Source organism: Gymnogyps californianus, chromosome 3, assembly GCF_018139145.2.
Source record: "Gymnogyps californianus isolate 813 chromosome 3, ASM1813914v2, whole genome shotgun sequence".
NCBI lineage: Eukaryota > Metazoa > Chordata > Aves > Accipitriformes > Cathartidae > Gymnogyps > Gymnogyps californianus.
The window spans coordinates 106901907-106914666 of NC_059473.1; the positions used below are offsets into that span (position 1 = coordinate 106901907).

The window sequence follows — 12760 nt, forward strand, 5'->3', positions numbered from 1 at the left end:
CCAGTTCTTCATTTACCTTTTTGGTATATCAACAGGAACATTTGTTAATCAGCTGAAGTCCTACCGGGGTAAGCTGCATGGTACCAGTAATAGAAATGATCACATTAATTTTCTGATAATCTCTTAGCTGTTTCTTAAATAATCTCCAAAGAGCGTGTTCTTGTGGTCTTTCTCGTCTATTGCTAAGTGGTTTAGTTTGAAGTGTGAAATTTATGCTTTCTTGTTTAACTGGTATGAACCTGCTGTAAGCACAGGAGCATCTTTCTATTCTTAGACTATTTAATTCTGTGCTACTGTCCAGTTGCCTGAAAAATGAGATGTAGTAATAAGCAAGCAATTTACTTAAAGATATTATCTAAATCAAAATAAAACTAGGCAATTTTTCTAATAGTTTGTGCCTAGGCTATTTTCTGTGATAGAATCTGTATTCTAACGTACTCAACTATGTGGCACTATTATTTAGCATTGATTAGAATTTTTAAGCAGGCAATTTTTATTCAACATGACATTCTGAAAGTTCATTTTCCAAACATGCGTTACAGGATTCAAATATTTGTGTCTGATGTTTTGAGAGGTGCATGAGGATGACAATAAGCAATCATATCTAATTAGCTCATGACACACTGAGCTTGCAGTAATTAAACAAGACATTACTGCTTACTTTCTAATGATTAATATCACACAGATTGAGACCCAGCTGTTAATCACTTTTCTTGCAAGGCTAATGTCATTAACAGAAAATCCCAACAATCTACCCCTAAGGCTATTTTTAACAGAGCTTTTGGTGGACAGGCTGTGATGTAAGCAACAAAATGGACTTTTAAATTTTGTATTTTGAGAGCATCTTTTCAAACTTCTCTTATCTTGAGTTAATATGCTTGCTTGTAAATTTCTATATGCCACTTAAAATTTTAGGAAAAACTCTGTTCTGAACTGCTAGAAAGTGATATTGTCATGCTGCAGTTAAAATCTTCTAAAAACTTGTAATGCTAATGTACTTTTTACAACTGTATGTAGTGAAATGTCAATCCATAATATTGTCATTAATAAATGCAGACGTGATAAAAATAAGAACAATCTTTATGAAAACAGTAATTTCCGAGGTGCATATTTCAGATACAATCTGTGCTTTTGGGAAAGATGCACTCAAATGTTTCTTAAGATGGTCAAGAACAGATATTTTATTTCTGATGCTGATTCTTATCATATACTACAATGAAAATTTACAATATATTGTAATTCAGTATCTTTGGTCTTAATTGACCTACCCTGGAATCAGTGATGTCCATCAGATATATTCCACTGGCTTTGTTGTGAATGTGAATCACCTGTTTAAAATGGGTTATCAGGAATTTGTCATCTTCTTCACTAACTGAGAACAGTGACTGTGAACGCTATGAAACTATGAAATGGGGTTACAGCTCTAACAAAAATGCACAATCTAATGTCAGTCTTGAAATGCTCAAGAATATTTAAAAAAATAGTAAGACAAAGATAAGTACTCTTACTAGCTGCTTACTCATTGAGGCTACAAAGCGGTTGGGGTTTTTTTTTCTTAATTTTTGGTGAGTTTGGCTTGAGCGTTTGCTTGTTTTAAATAGGAGCTGAAAGAAGATGCATATGTTCCAAGTAAATCTTAAAAGTTAGGCAGCTATTAAGTCAGTTTGGTTGTATATTATTCTAGATTAAACAGGGGGTTTTTTGTTGATTTTGTGATATTTAAAATAATTCACTGTTAAAAATTAACATTGGCAGTTGCTTTCCAACTAGAATGAAATTCAGGCTTAGCTTGGTTTTACTTTAATTTGAAATATTTCCCTTCAAGCTACTTTAAAATATTTCCCTTCAGACATGGACGGAAGCTGAAGGGCTGGACTGCTGGGGCAGCCACAAGTTTCCTCAGCTGTAACGGTGCAGCGAGATGTTGGTGCTGCAGTCCCTGCTGCAGTTCTTCTCCTTGTTGGGAAGGTAGGCAGAAGCAGCTGGTGGTGGGCTGCGTGTCTGCCTGCATGTGGAGGGCGTGAAATGGGGGTTGTGGCCCCTGCTACGACTGTAAGTGTGTCCATCTTAGTCCTGGCCCTTTGGCTCTGAGATGGGGTAAGCAGGACTGGTGCGCCTAATGGATGTAATGGCAGTACTGCTGGGCCTAATGGATGTAATAGCATTGCTGCATCCTTCTGTACATGGAAATTGGATGGTCGTGATACTGGTGATGGTGGGCAGTAGTACGTTAGAGCAGAAAGGTGTCTGATCCAAAGCACTCATCCAAATAATTTCTATATCATCTTCTGACATTTTTACCTGTGGTGAATGTAGTGACTATAAGCAGTGATAAAGATTTTTTTCCTGATCTTTTTTTTTTAGTTAGATTACCATGTTCGTTATGCATTCATGTGTCAAAACAAAAAAAGACAGTTTTGTTATTAACATTATTATTGGTTTTATTACTATTTTGACATGAGGAAATATACCCATTTGCTACTCTATTGCTATAGCCTCAGTCTAGATGGGTGGGTGGACAACTGCTTGGATGCTCAGGCTGAGGGTAGCAGTTAACGGGTTGTCCCCTACCTGGATTCCTTGGAACACAAGTGGTGTTCTTCAGGGGTCTATCTTGTGACCCGTCCTCTTTAACGTCTTTGTCAGTGACCTGGAGGAGGTCACAGAGAGCTTCGTTATCAGGTTTGCTGATGACACTAAATTGGAGGGTGCAGTCAGTACACCATTGACAGAGACCTAGGCAGACTAGAGAAATGAACTGCCAGGAAATTCAAGAAATTCATGAACTAAACTCATGAAATTCAACAAAGTCAAATGCCAAGTCCTGCCCCTGGGAAGGAAGAGCCCCTGGCAACGATACAGGCTGGGGCCTGCCTGTCTGGGGAGCAAATCTGCTGAAGATGTCTTGGGAGTCCTGGTGATCAGTGAGTTGTACTTGAGCCAGCAGTGAGCCCTGGCAGCAGAGAAGTCAACAGCATCCTGGGCTGTATTAGGAGGAGCACAGCTAGGAGATCAAAGGAAGGGATTATCCCTCTCTACTCAACGCTCACTAGATTGCATCTAGAATACTGCATGCAGTTTTGGTCCCCGCAATGCAAAAAAGACATTGATAACCTGGAGCAAGTTCATTGTGGAGCCACCAAGCTGATTAGGGCTGGCAGCACTTGCCCTGTGAGGGAGCTGGGCTTGTTCAGCCAGGAAAAGGCTTCAGCAGGACCTAAAGGCAGCCTTTCCATGTCAACAAGGAGGATGTCAAGAAGATGGAGCCAGGCTCTTAACAATGGTGCATGGGTGGGCAGGAGACAACAAGCAGAACTTGAAATCAGATACAAGGAAAAGCTTTTCCTCATGAGGACAGTCAAGCAGTGTAGCTGGTTGCCCAGCAAGGTTGAGCAGCCTCCATCCTTAGAGGCTTTCAGCCTTTCTGTCTCAGCAGTTGTGAAACAGCATCAGTAGGTGTAAAAGCCTTAGTATGCTAAAGCTGAGAGAAAGGACAACTGTGTGTATTTACAGGAAAAACATACTCTGTAAGGGAGCTCCATATAACTAATTTCAGAAAGTTATAATTAATCTCTGTCTTGTATCTGCTTTTAGTTTTACTGAATGGTTCTTTGTGTGCTTATGGTGCTAAAGGAATCATTAATTTTCTGCGTTCCACAGAAAGAGAGCTATGTTGTCGCTCTCAGTACATATCTGCTGTCCTTACCCGTTTGTCCCGTGTTGGTCCATTGAAAAGCCTGCATTTGTGTTCTCACTCAAGGCCCCTTAAGCCTGGAATTATCTTCTGGTCATGAAAGACAAAGGTACAGTTCTTCTTAGGGTACAGTCCTCCTTCAGATTAAGTGCTGTGAAAATTATGACTACGAACAAATTTTATTTTCACTCATCCATTGTTAAGGCCCTTAAATGATAAACTTCTTCAGGTCTTGATAGTTATTTTTCATCTCTCCTATGGCAGTTGCAAGTTGTTCAGTGCAGGTGTCCTTCTAAAGCCAGTCATGCTTTCTCCTGGATGCAGAAATTCAGTCATATGCAAGAAGTCATGTAATTCTGAATATTAGCATCAGAGACAAATACATCTGAAAGAAATTGTCTTGTCGGGGATTTTGCCCTGTGAGAGGATTAGTACCTGTACCATTTGGGACGATGTTTGTTCAGTTTTCTCTCGGAATCCCTTAGCAATGGATGTCCATAATCTGTCCCAGCAATCTGTTCAAGGACTTCAGTTTCCTTGTAGCTGGAATTTGTTAAAGGAGGAGATTTACTAATTATTTTCTTACCCAATTGTTCCATTTGTCTTTGCAATAGATTTTGAAGTATTTAAAACTGTCATTATGTCCTCTATTATTCTGTCTTTAAGCTAAACAACCCAAATTCGTGCAGAATTACTTACAGGTCCTATTTTCCAGATCTCTGATCACTTTTAATTTTTTTTATTTCTCTTGACCCTTTTCAGTTCATTACCTCTTTTCTGCAGTGTAGCCATGAATCAACGTTGACATGATGCTGTATAAAAGGAAACAATATACTGGCATGTATTAAATGCAACACTGGTGATAGATTGCTTCATGAGCATGAAATTATTCCTCCCTCACATTCAGGAGTGTTAAGGAACCTTCTGTACTACCCAGCTGAAGAACTGTGTTTACTTTTGGGCACTGTCTTGTGAGAGTGAGAAAAAGCAAATCAGTAGGAAAGAACCTGAAAGAGAGCAGCCAAAATATCTGTTTGCCTTTATTGCAACGACAAGATATTGGTGCCAATGTTTTGCTGTCAATCCTCACTGCTACCTACTTGTTTCCTTTCCTGAAGAAATGGTGAAGAAAAGCTTTTCTTCTTCCATGCAAGTGACTGTTCTTCCTAGAGTGTGGCACCTTGCACTTTTTTTTTCCGTTACACTTCATCTCATTTTTTAAATCTTCTTTTATATTAGTCAAAGCTATTTTAAATTTGAATTCTGTCCTGCTCTGAGAAAATGTCTTTGTCTTTTGATCATGATAGTACATGTGGTGTAGAAAAGATATCAAACCAGTTATGAGAGAGAGAGTAAATTTGAGCCTGCTGTAACTTAGTGGTCAGAGCACTGGCTATGTGGGACCGCCTGAAGTTCTCTTTCTACCTATTCTGAAGTGATGTAGGATAAAAATCAGTGACTCCAATTCTCAAATGTCTTCAGCAAGTGTTCCAGCCATCAGTAGACCACAGATAGAGAATTTCAACAGAGTTGTTTTCATGAAGAGAAATTGAAATTGCATTAGAGAATTTGATCGTTAGACCTCTGAGGTGTAAATATTGCTGATAAAATATTTGTGTGGAAATATGGAATTTCAGTTGGAAAAAAAAGTTCAAATATGGTGCTGTCGTGGTTTAGGCCCAGCCAGCAACAAAGCACCATGCAGCCTCTCGCTCACTCCTCCCCCCTCAGTGGGATGGGGAGGAGAAAATACAACGAAAAGGCTCGTGAGTGGAGACAAGGACAGGGAGGGATCACTCACCAATTATGGTCACAGGCAAAAAACAGATTTGACTTGGGGAAAAGAAAAAAAAGAAATCAATTTAATTTTTTACCAATCAAATCAGTGTAGGAAAATGAGAAATAGAACCATATCTTAAAAACACACCTTCCCCCCACCCCTCCCTTCTTCCCGGGCTCAGCTCTGCTCCCGATTCCTCTACCTGCTCCCCCACAGTGGCACAGGGGGACGGGGAATGGGGGTTTGGGTCAGTTCATCACACGCTGTTTCTGCCGCTCCTTCCTCCTCAGGGGGAGGACTCCTCACACTCTTCCCCTGCTCCAGCGTGGGGTCCCTCCCACGGGGGTCAGCCCTCCACGAGTTTCTCCAACTCAAGTCCTTCCCATGGGCTGCAGTCCTCCACAAACTGCTCCAGCGTGGGCTTTCCCACAGAGTCACGGCCTTCTCCGGGCCCAGCCACCAGCTCTGGTGTGGGGTCCTCCGTGGGCTGCAGGGGAATCTCTGCTCCACCGTTAACCTCCATGGGCTGCAGGGGGACAGCCTGCCATCTCACCACGGGCTGCAGGGGAATCTCTGCTCCAGCGCACCTCCTCCCTCTCCTTCACTGACCTCGGTGTCTGCATGATTGTTTCTCTCACATCCCACTCCTCTCTTCGCTGCAGCTCTTCTTTTTTTAGGAGTCTTTTCCCTTCTTAAATGTGCTATCCCAGAGGTGCTACCACCGTGGCTGATGGGCTCAATCTTGGCCAGCGGCGGGTCTGAGTTGGAGCCAGGGAAGCTTCTAGCAGCTTCTCACAGGAGCCACCCCTGTAGCCCCTCCCCCACTACCAAACCCCTGCCACACAAACCCAACACAGGTGCTTAAAGAATTTTATTTACAAATGAAGAAAGGTCATTTATAAATGCGTTTTGGCAGTTAAAAATTGAACTGCCATGCCATTAAAGCTATGGATATATTTATTAAGGATGAAGATTAGCGAATGGTGATTTCTGCTGGAGGACCAATGTAACTCAATGCAGAGGATTTTTTAGATAAAGTAGGGGAAACTCCAGATGATCCATTTTTATAAGGATCTAAGACACTAGTGCTCCATTTAGTTGGCAACAGTAGTGACCACAATTGCTAAAACACACTTGGGCAGAGGGAATAAGAGGGAGGTTTGGAGTTACCAAGAACTTCACAGTTTAAATCAAAATAGTAAACTGCACTGTATCTACTATGACATCTGCTCTGAATGCATAGAAATATATTATATGATTTTATTATGAATCTCATCTGAATTTTATGATCGTCTGTGTAAGAGTCTTGAATGTTTTCTGCCTCTCTTCAAACAGTTACTAGCATGAAAAGCCTGACAAATATTGCTCTAATGCATTTGAGAAACGAATGTAAGTAAATAGTTTCTGTAGGAAACCTAGTACACCTCAACACCACTTTTAAACTCTGCCTCATTTTTTTGCAAGCTTTTTCAAAATAAAACTTACAGCAGTGAAGACAAGTATTTTATGCCAGTAAGACCGAAGTTTGGCCTAGAGATGCCTACTTTGAAACAGAATTTGCAGCTGTGAACTTTTGGCTGCGGATACAGTACATTGAAAGAATGATGGTATTTTGAGTAGGGTCCCAAAACATTATGCTGAACGGGGAGCGCTTTAAAGCAAGTACGCTGGTTAGGGACCTGTCTTAAGTAGTCAACAATAAAACTGATAAAAGGATTCATCTGCAACTTTAGCTCCGTTCAGAGAGTGATGTTTTCTTCTCTGTGGTATTGACAGTTTTTGAACTTGCTTGAGAAAGTAGATTTCAGTGGGTTTTTTTCTTTCAAAAACAGAGCAGTGACTAAGCTTTCTTAAAAGTCACAGCTACTGTGATGCTTATGCTACTGATCTCCTTTTCTCTTCCTCCCACCACGTACGTGGATGTGCATATGCACACCACACACCCCTCTTCCTGAGGCCAGTGTCTAGAAAACTGTCAGAGATATGAAAACCAACATTTAGTTTCCTCATCTGCCCAAGTGAGTTTAAATTTATATTCCCCTAGCTCTCATTGTAAGCACTTCAATCCTATTGAGATGAAACTCCCTATGCACTTTCCCCATGTTTTTTATTACAAAACACATGTAAATTTGGCATACGATCTCTAACATTACTACATCATTTTGGGGAGTTGTTTCCACTTTTCAGTCCTCACTTTCTGATACCAGTTATTAGAACAGCTACTGTATAGACAGTTTTAAAATGAGAAATCAAGACGAACATAGCATAGTTAAAATGCTCGATATACATGTACATGCAAAGACTAAGTTCTCATTAAAAGACCCTTGTTTGAAGAAGCACTTTGGCTGGACTGGGATTTGCCCACTAGAGTTACGTATGCCATCTCTTTAACACAAAGAGAGAACAAGGGAATGTGCTGAACTCTGATTCAAAGCCATTTATAATGGTCTAAAAAAAGCTGACGTGAAAGGCTGAGAGAAATCTAGATTAATCTTATTGATTCTGAAAGCAAATAAGGTATTGCTGCATGTCATCTTGGATCATGTCAGGAGTTAGATGGAGTGTGAGGTAGGTATTGGATTTTAATAGGAATAGATGATCTTCAGTGAGACTTTAAGTAGTGTGATGGAAAATGCTAAGCTATTTAATTGGTCAGTCTACATATTTCATTTGTTACTTGATCATGTCTTACAAATGAAAGTTCAGGGTTTTTTTCATTGTGTTACTTCTAAACATATGTAACAATTACTAGCCAGAGAAATGTTCTCGGTTTAGGCTGTATAAAGAGCTCTCTAGAGCTCTGTTCTCTTGGTGTTTCTGTAAAGCATGCTCTGTACATCAGCAAAAGTAACAGCGGTTGCCAGTCCAGGTGGGATAGTGATGCACAACCTCTGAACAGCAGCAAAATGCAGGGACAGTGGTTTTTCAAGGCAGTTCTTCTACTGTTTGAAAGTACTTGCTGTTATGCAGCATGGCATTTAAGCAGATGATGTTGGCATGGTTTTCATATGTTGTTATTCACAAAATTGTATTGATAAAACATCCACACGTGCTGGAAATTTAAAGAATTTCAAAACCTTGGGAAAATGAAGAAATGTTCATTTCCAAACAAGTGAGAATGATTAAGGCTTTACACCCTCACTGAACTTTGTTTCCTTTAGGCATTCCCAGCAAACACTAAGGACAAGATTTATCTGCCCGGAATTAGACGCTTGTGTCTGAGTTGTTATATATATTTAAAGTCAAAGTAGAGAGCTATGATGCAATTTGTTCCCTTCTAGATGGATGTATAGAAGAGATCAGATAAATCATGCTTCAGAGGTGTCTGTTGCTCACCACTGACTCGACAGAATCTAAACGACTGTCCTAGATGTGGATTTCTACACTGTAAGCCTTTGGCGAGATCCATTTCAGGCTGAAGATACCTACATGTGGATGTCTGCTGGCATGGCCGATGTCTGTATCCCGTTATAATCATGGAAGTCTGGTCTCGCCTCCAGCTAGAGAAGGACCTGGATGTCCTGAAAAGCCTATGTCAGCCTTATATGTGTGGAGGTCTTAGATATCCTAAAGTGTCTTAAGTGGCAGGAGTGGCCTACATGGGGACAACTGCTTTGAGCCCAGGGACAGCAGAACCACATGAGCATTTCAGCTGAGCAACTGCTGTGTATATACTTCAGGGTAAATTGAATTGCTCTCTAGGCTGCATTTTCCATTTCTACTATAAGGGAGACTTTGACACTCAGTTGCTGTGTAGAGCTACACCACATCTAAATTTAAGTGCCTTAAGCTTAAACTGATCCTGCCTTTAAAGACCAAAAGGTTTTATTGACAATCACCACAGACCTTTCTCTCTAACTTTATAGAAATAAAAATATTATTATGAAGATAATGTTCCATGTTTAATTTTATTTTAAAATCCCTCAAGCATTCATTCAGTGCACAGGACATGTTTCTTCTTTAATTCCATTACTCTGTTCTTTACACAGTCTACTATTTAACAAAACATAGATGAACTTGATTTTAAATTGTCTTTTAAAAACAAATGCTACAGCTAAACCTTAAATTATACTTGATTATTCTTCACTTGCATAGAGGAAAGTGCAGTGTTGTGATGATGCTCTTATATACATTATCAATTAATTAACAAATATTGCTTTTAAATATGATCAACCATTTCAGAACAGGCGTTTTGCTTTTTCTCTTCTGTGCAGTGACTGTAAAGCTCTGAAATTGCATTAGTCTGCTTATTTTAACAAATAGCTGTAAGCAGTCCTAGTTCCACAGTTTTTATTTAAGGAAATATCTGACTGAATATTAGTGGGAAATTTGCGCATAAGTAAATAAACCAAAAATTAAAATAGAATTTCTTTTCTACTACTCATGGAGTTTATACTCATTGTTTATACCAAATACATGACTATCCTATAGAGTTTACTAGTTATTAGTCCAGTGATGATGTAACTTCAGAACTATATGTCCATCTTGACCTAAACAAATAGAAATTCTGTAACACCTGTATTTATTTGTGTGTTTTACAATGTAAAAACATAGTTTTCTGCTGTAATAGAACTCTATATCTTAAAGGCAATGTTTATCAAGGGTACAGGTTTTTTTCTGGTACAGTGGAAGGAACGTCTCTAAGTCAGGAACAACATTGCACTTCTCCACTTCTCTCTGAAACTGGAAAATGTGTTCACATACATTTATACATACCTATCTGCTTCTAATACAGTTTCATAATAAGTCATACAATTAAAAACAAATAGGACATCGTTCAATGGCAACACTCCTTTGTGGAACAGTACAATGGAGAATTTTTGTTTTTTTGGCTTTTTTTTTACATATTAATGTCTACTTCAAAGACTATTTAGCTTGTATTTTACAGTACAGAAGAGGCTTTTTATGTCTAATCCATTTGAAGACTGAAAAGCAGACCAGTTTTCCGCTTTCTGTAAACAATGCTCATTTATATGCATTTTATGTATTGAATGGGATAGAGGTTGTTATTTATCATTATGAAATGTTCATATTCTTAATTTTTTGTTTCTGTGCCTTGCTTTCACAGACTAAAACTAGTATTGCATTGTTGTATGATGAAGTATCCGAAAATGCTTATGACATCCGACTGAAGCTTACAAAAGAGGTATTAACAGTTCAAAAACAAGATGTCGTCTGTGTTAGTGGAAGTGATCACAGTGCAAATGTAAGTGCTTCTATATCTCTGTGCTTTTGACTGTGCACTTTAATGTCTTCTGCAGAGATCAGTTTATGGTATTGGAGTGCAAGAGATTTTATTGGGTAATAGAAATACATGTAATGATCAGGTGTTGGGGTTTTTTGTGCATACTTACATTCTTGCATATAAAAACTTTTTTTTTTTGGCCAGTGCTATGTGTCCTTTATTCTGACATATGTAACCTTAACAGGAGAGAAAATGTCTATAAATACTGAGATTACAGCTTTCTTCCACCAAATATCGTTAGGCCATTAAATGAAGGGAAAAAAAAAATATTTCCCATTGAAAGCATTTTAAGAGTAAACTAATACACCAGAGTTTTCTTCATTTGTGTGTCAAGTATTGACAGGATATCTGTTCAAGGGCATAGAGCTGGCTGAGAGAACACTTGACAGACACTTATTTCACTTTAATTCTCTTTCAGGCACAGATGGGGCTTAATCAGTGCCAGCATGTATGCGGTGCTTTTTTCCCCCAAAATTCAGTTATGCTGCCTTTTCAAAATATGTGGTGCCCCTAAGCTATAGAGGAATCTTCTGTATCACCATTTAATAATGTCACTAGAAAAACTGGTGGCATTTTGCATAAGCAGTACAGCAGTGGTGTCGAGGTTATGGACGTCCCCAAATAGTGTATTTTATTTCCTCATATAAACAGGGTTCCTCTTAAAACTAAGTGCAGGTATCCCAAATTGTACTGAGTAAAATAAATTTCATGAACTGTGCTGGTATTTGCTAGTGAACAATTCATGGCAGCCTCCTCAGAGAGGGCCAATGGGGAGCCTTTCTGTTGGCTTGCTGTATTGTACATGTCATGTAAACATAAAATCTGGCACTAGGGGACATCAAGTGAGTTTGTGATACTCTGCTAAGAATTAGGAGCCAAAAAAGTATGTGGTGGGTATCCATATATACATATGTGAGTATGTCAGAGTGAGAGAGTCTGCCTATATAACACAAAAACATTTCATTCCTGCTATAGTAAGTATTTATATAAATTGTTTAATATCACAGAAAAAATAATTTGAAATAGCTTTTAGTAGTTAGAAACATTATGTACTGGTTTCAAAACTTGTCCATGGAATTCTGTGGAACATGACTTGCTCTTAAAAATGTTCAAAAAGGTTGCATCAGTTGGCAACTAGTGGGAGGCTGCTCAGTGAAGTGAAAGGCATGTCCATTTCTGGTTGGTTTGCTGAAATAAATAGAAGCCTCGGTCAAAAATCATCAGCTTGCATATACTTTCTACTTCACTGCGAAGCATGAAAAGCTGCAGCTTTTAACTGCAGACGTTGCTGATAGTGCTGATAAGTTGTATGCAAATTGTGGTTGCAAGAGTCATAGTAAAATATCGTGTGACTACAATATATGGTGTCTGTGCATATAAGTATACATGATAGCTCTGGACTCAATGGTATTTAAATGCCTTGTGTATAAACTTTCATAGAAAAAAAATCAAAATTCTGTCCTACCTAGTCCCCAATTACTTCTTGATTGAATCAGCACAGGCTGGCTGCACCTGAGAAAATATTGTATCAAATCTGTACATGTATTGATCATCACTCTTTGATCACTCAAGAAAGAAAAAAAGAAAAAAACAACACCCAAAAAAACAAAACAGAAAACCCACACCCCAAAAACCAAACCCCTCCCCCCCTCAAGCCCAAAACTAAAGCAGTACAAAAAATCACCCCAAACAACCCACCAGGTCTGCCTCTTCCTTTTAATATCAAGATTTGGGTTGATTTTGATTTTGATGCATTTTACTGCTACGTTTTATGGGTACCCTAAATAGTATTTCATGGTGGAAGACAGGACAGAAAGACAAGCTCTGATAATGCTTGAGGAGCTGGATTTTGAAAGAAATTCTGGAAAGTGAGAGTCCCTGCAGAGAAGGCAGAACTGGGATATGTAGCCACTGCATACAAAATGAGCTGAAGTTCCTTGGTTGTATTTCATGACCAGCAATGATTACACAGTGGGTAAGCCTGGAGAGGAGTGACTCCTGAGACTATGTCAAATGGAGACAGTATTTCCAGGTTATAGAA

The 12760-nt window shown here is 39.1% G+C and overlaps 1 protein-coding gene across 1 annotated transcript in view; it reads left to right on the forward strand.

Moving 5' to 3' along the window:
- The window catches only part of SNTG2 (syntrophin gamma 2), a 303349-nt gene that overhangs the window by 117886 nt on the left and 172703 nt on the right, over window positions 1–12760 (forward strand). Inside the window, exon 2 of the mRNA XM_050894130.1 lies at window positions 10543–10680. Coding sequence (XP_050750087.1) covers window positions 10543–10680 — 138 coding nt within the window. The remainder of the gene's footprint in view (window positions 1–10542; window positions 10681–12760) is intronic.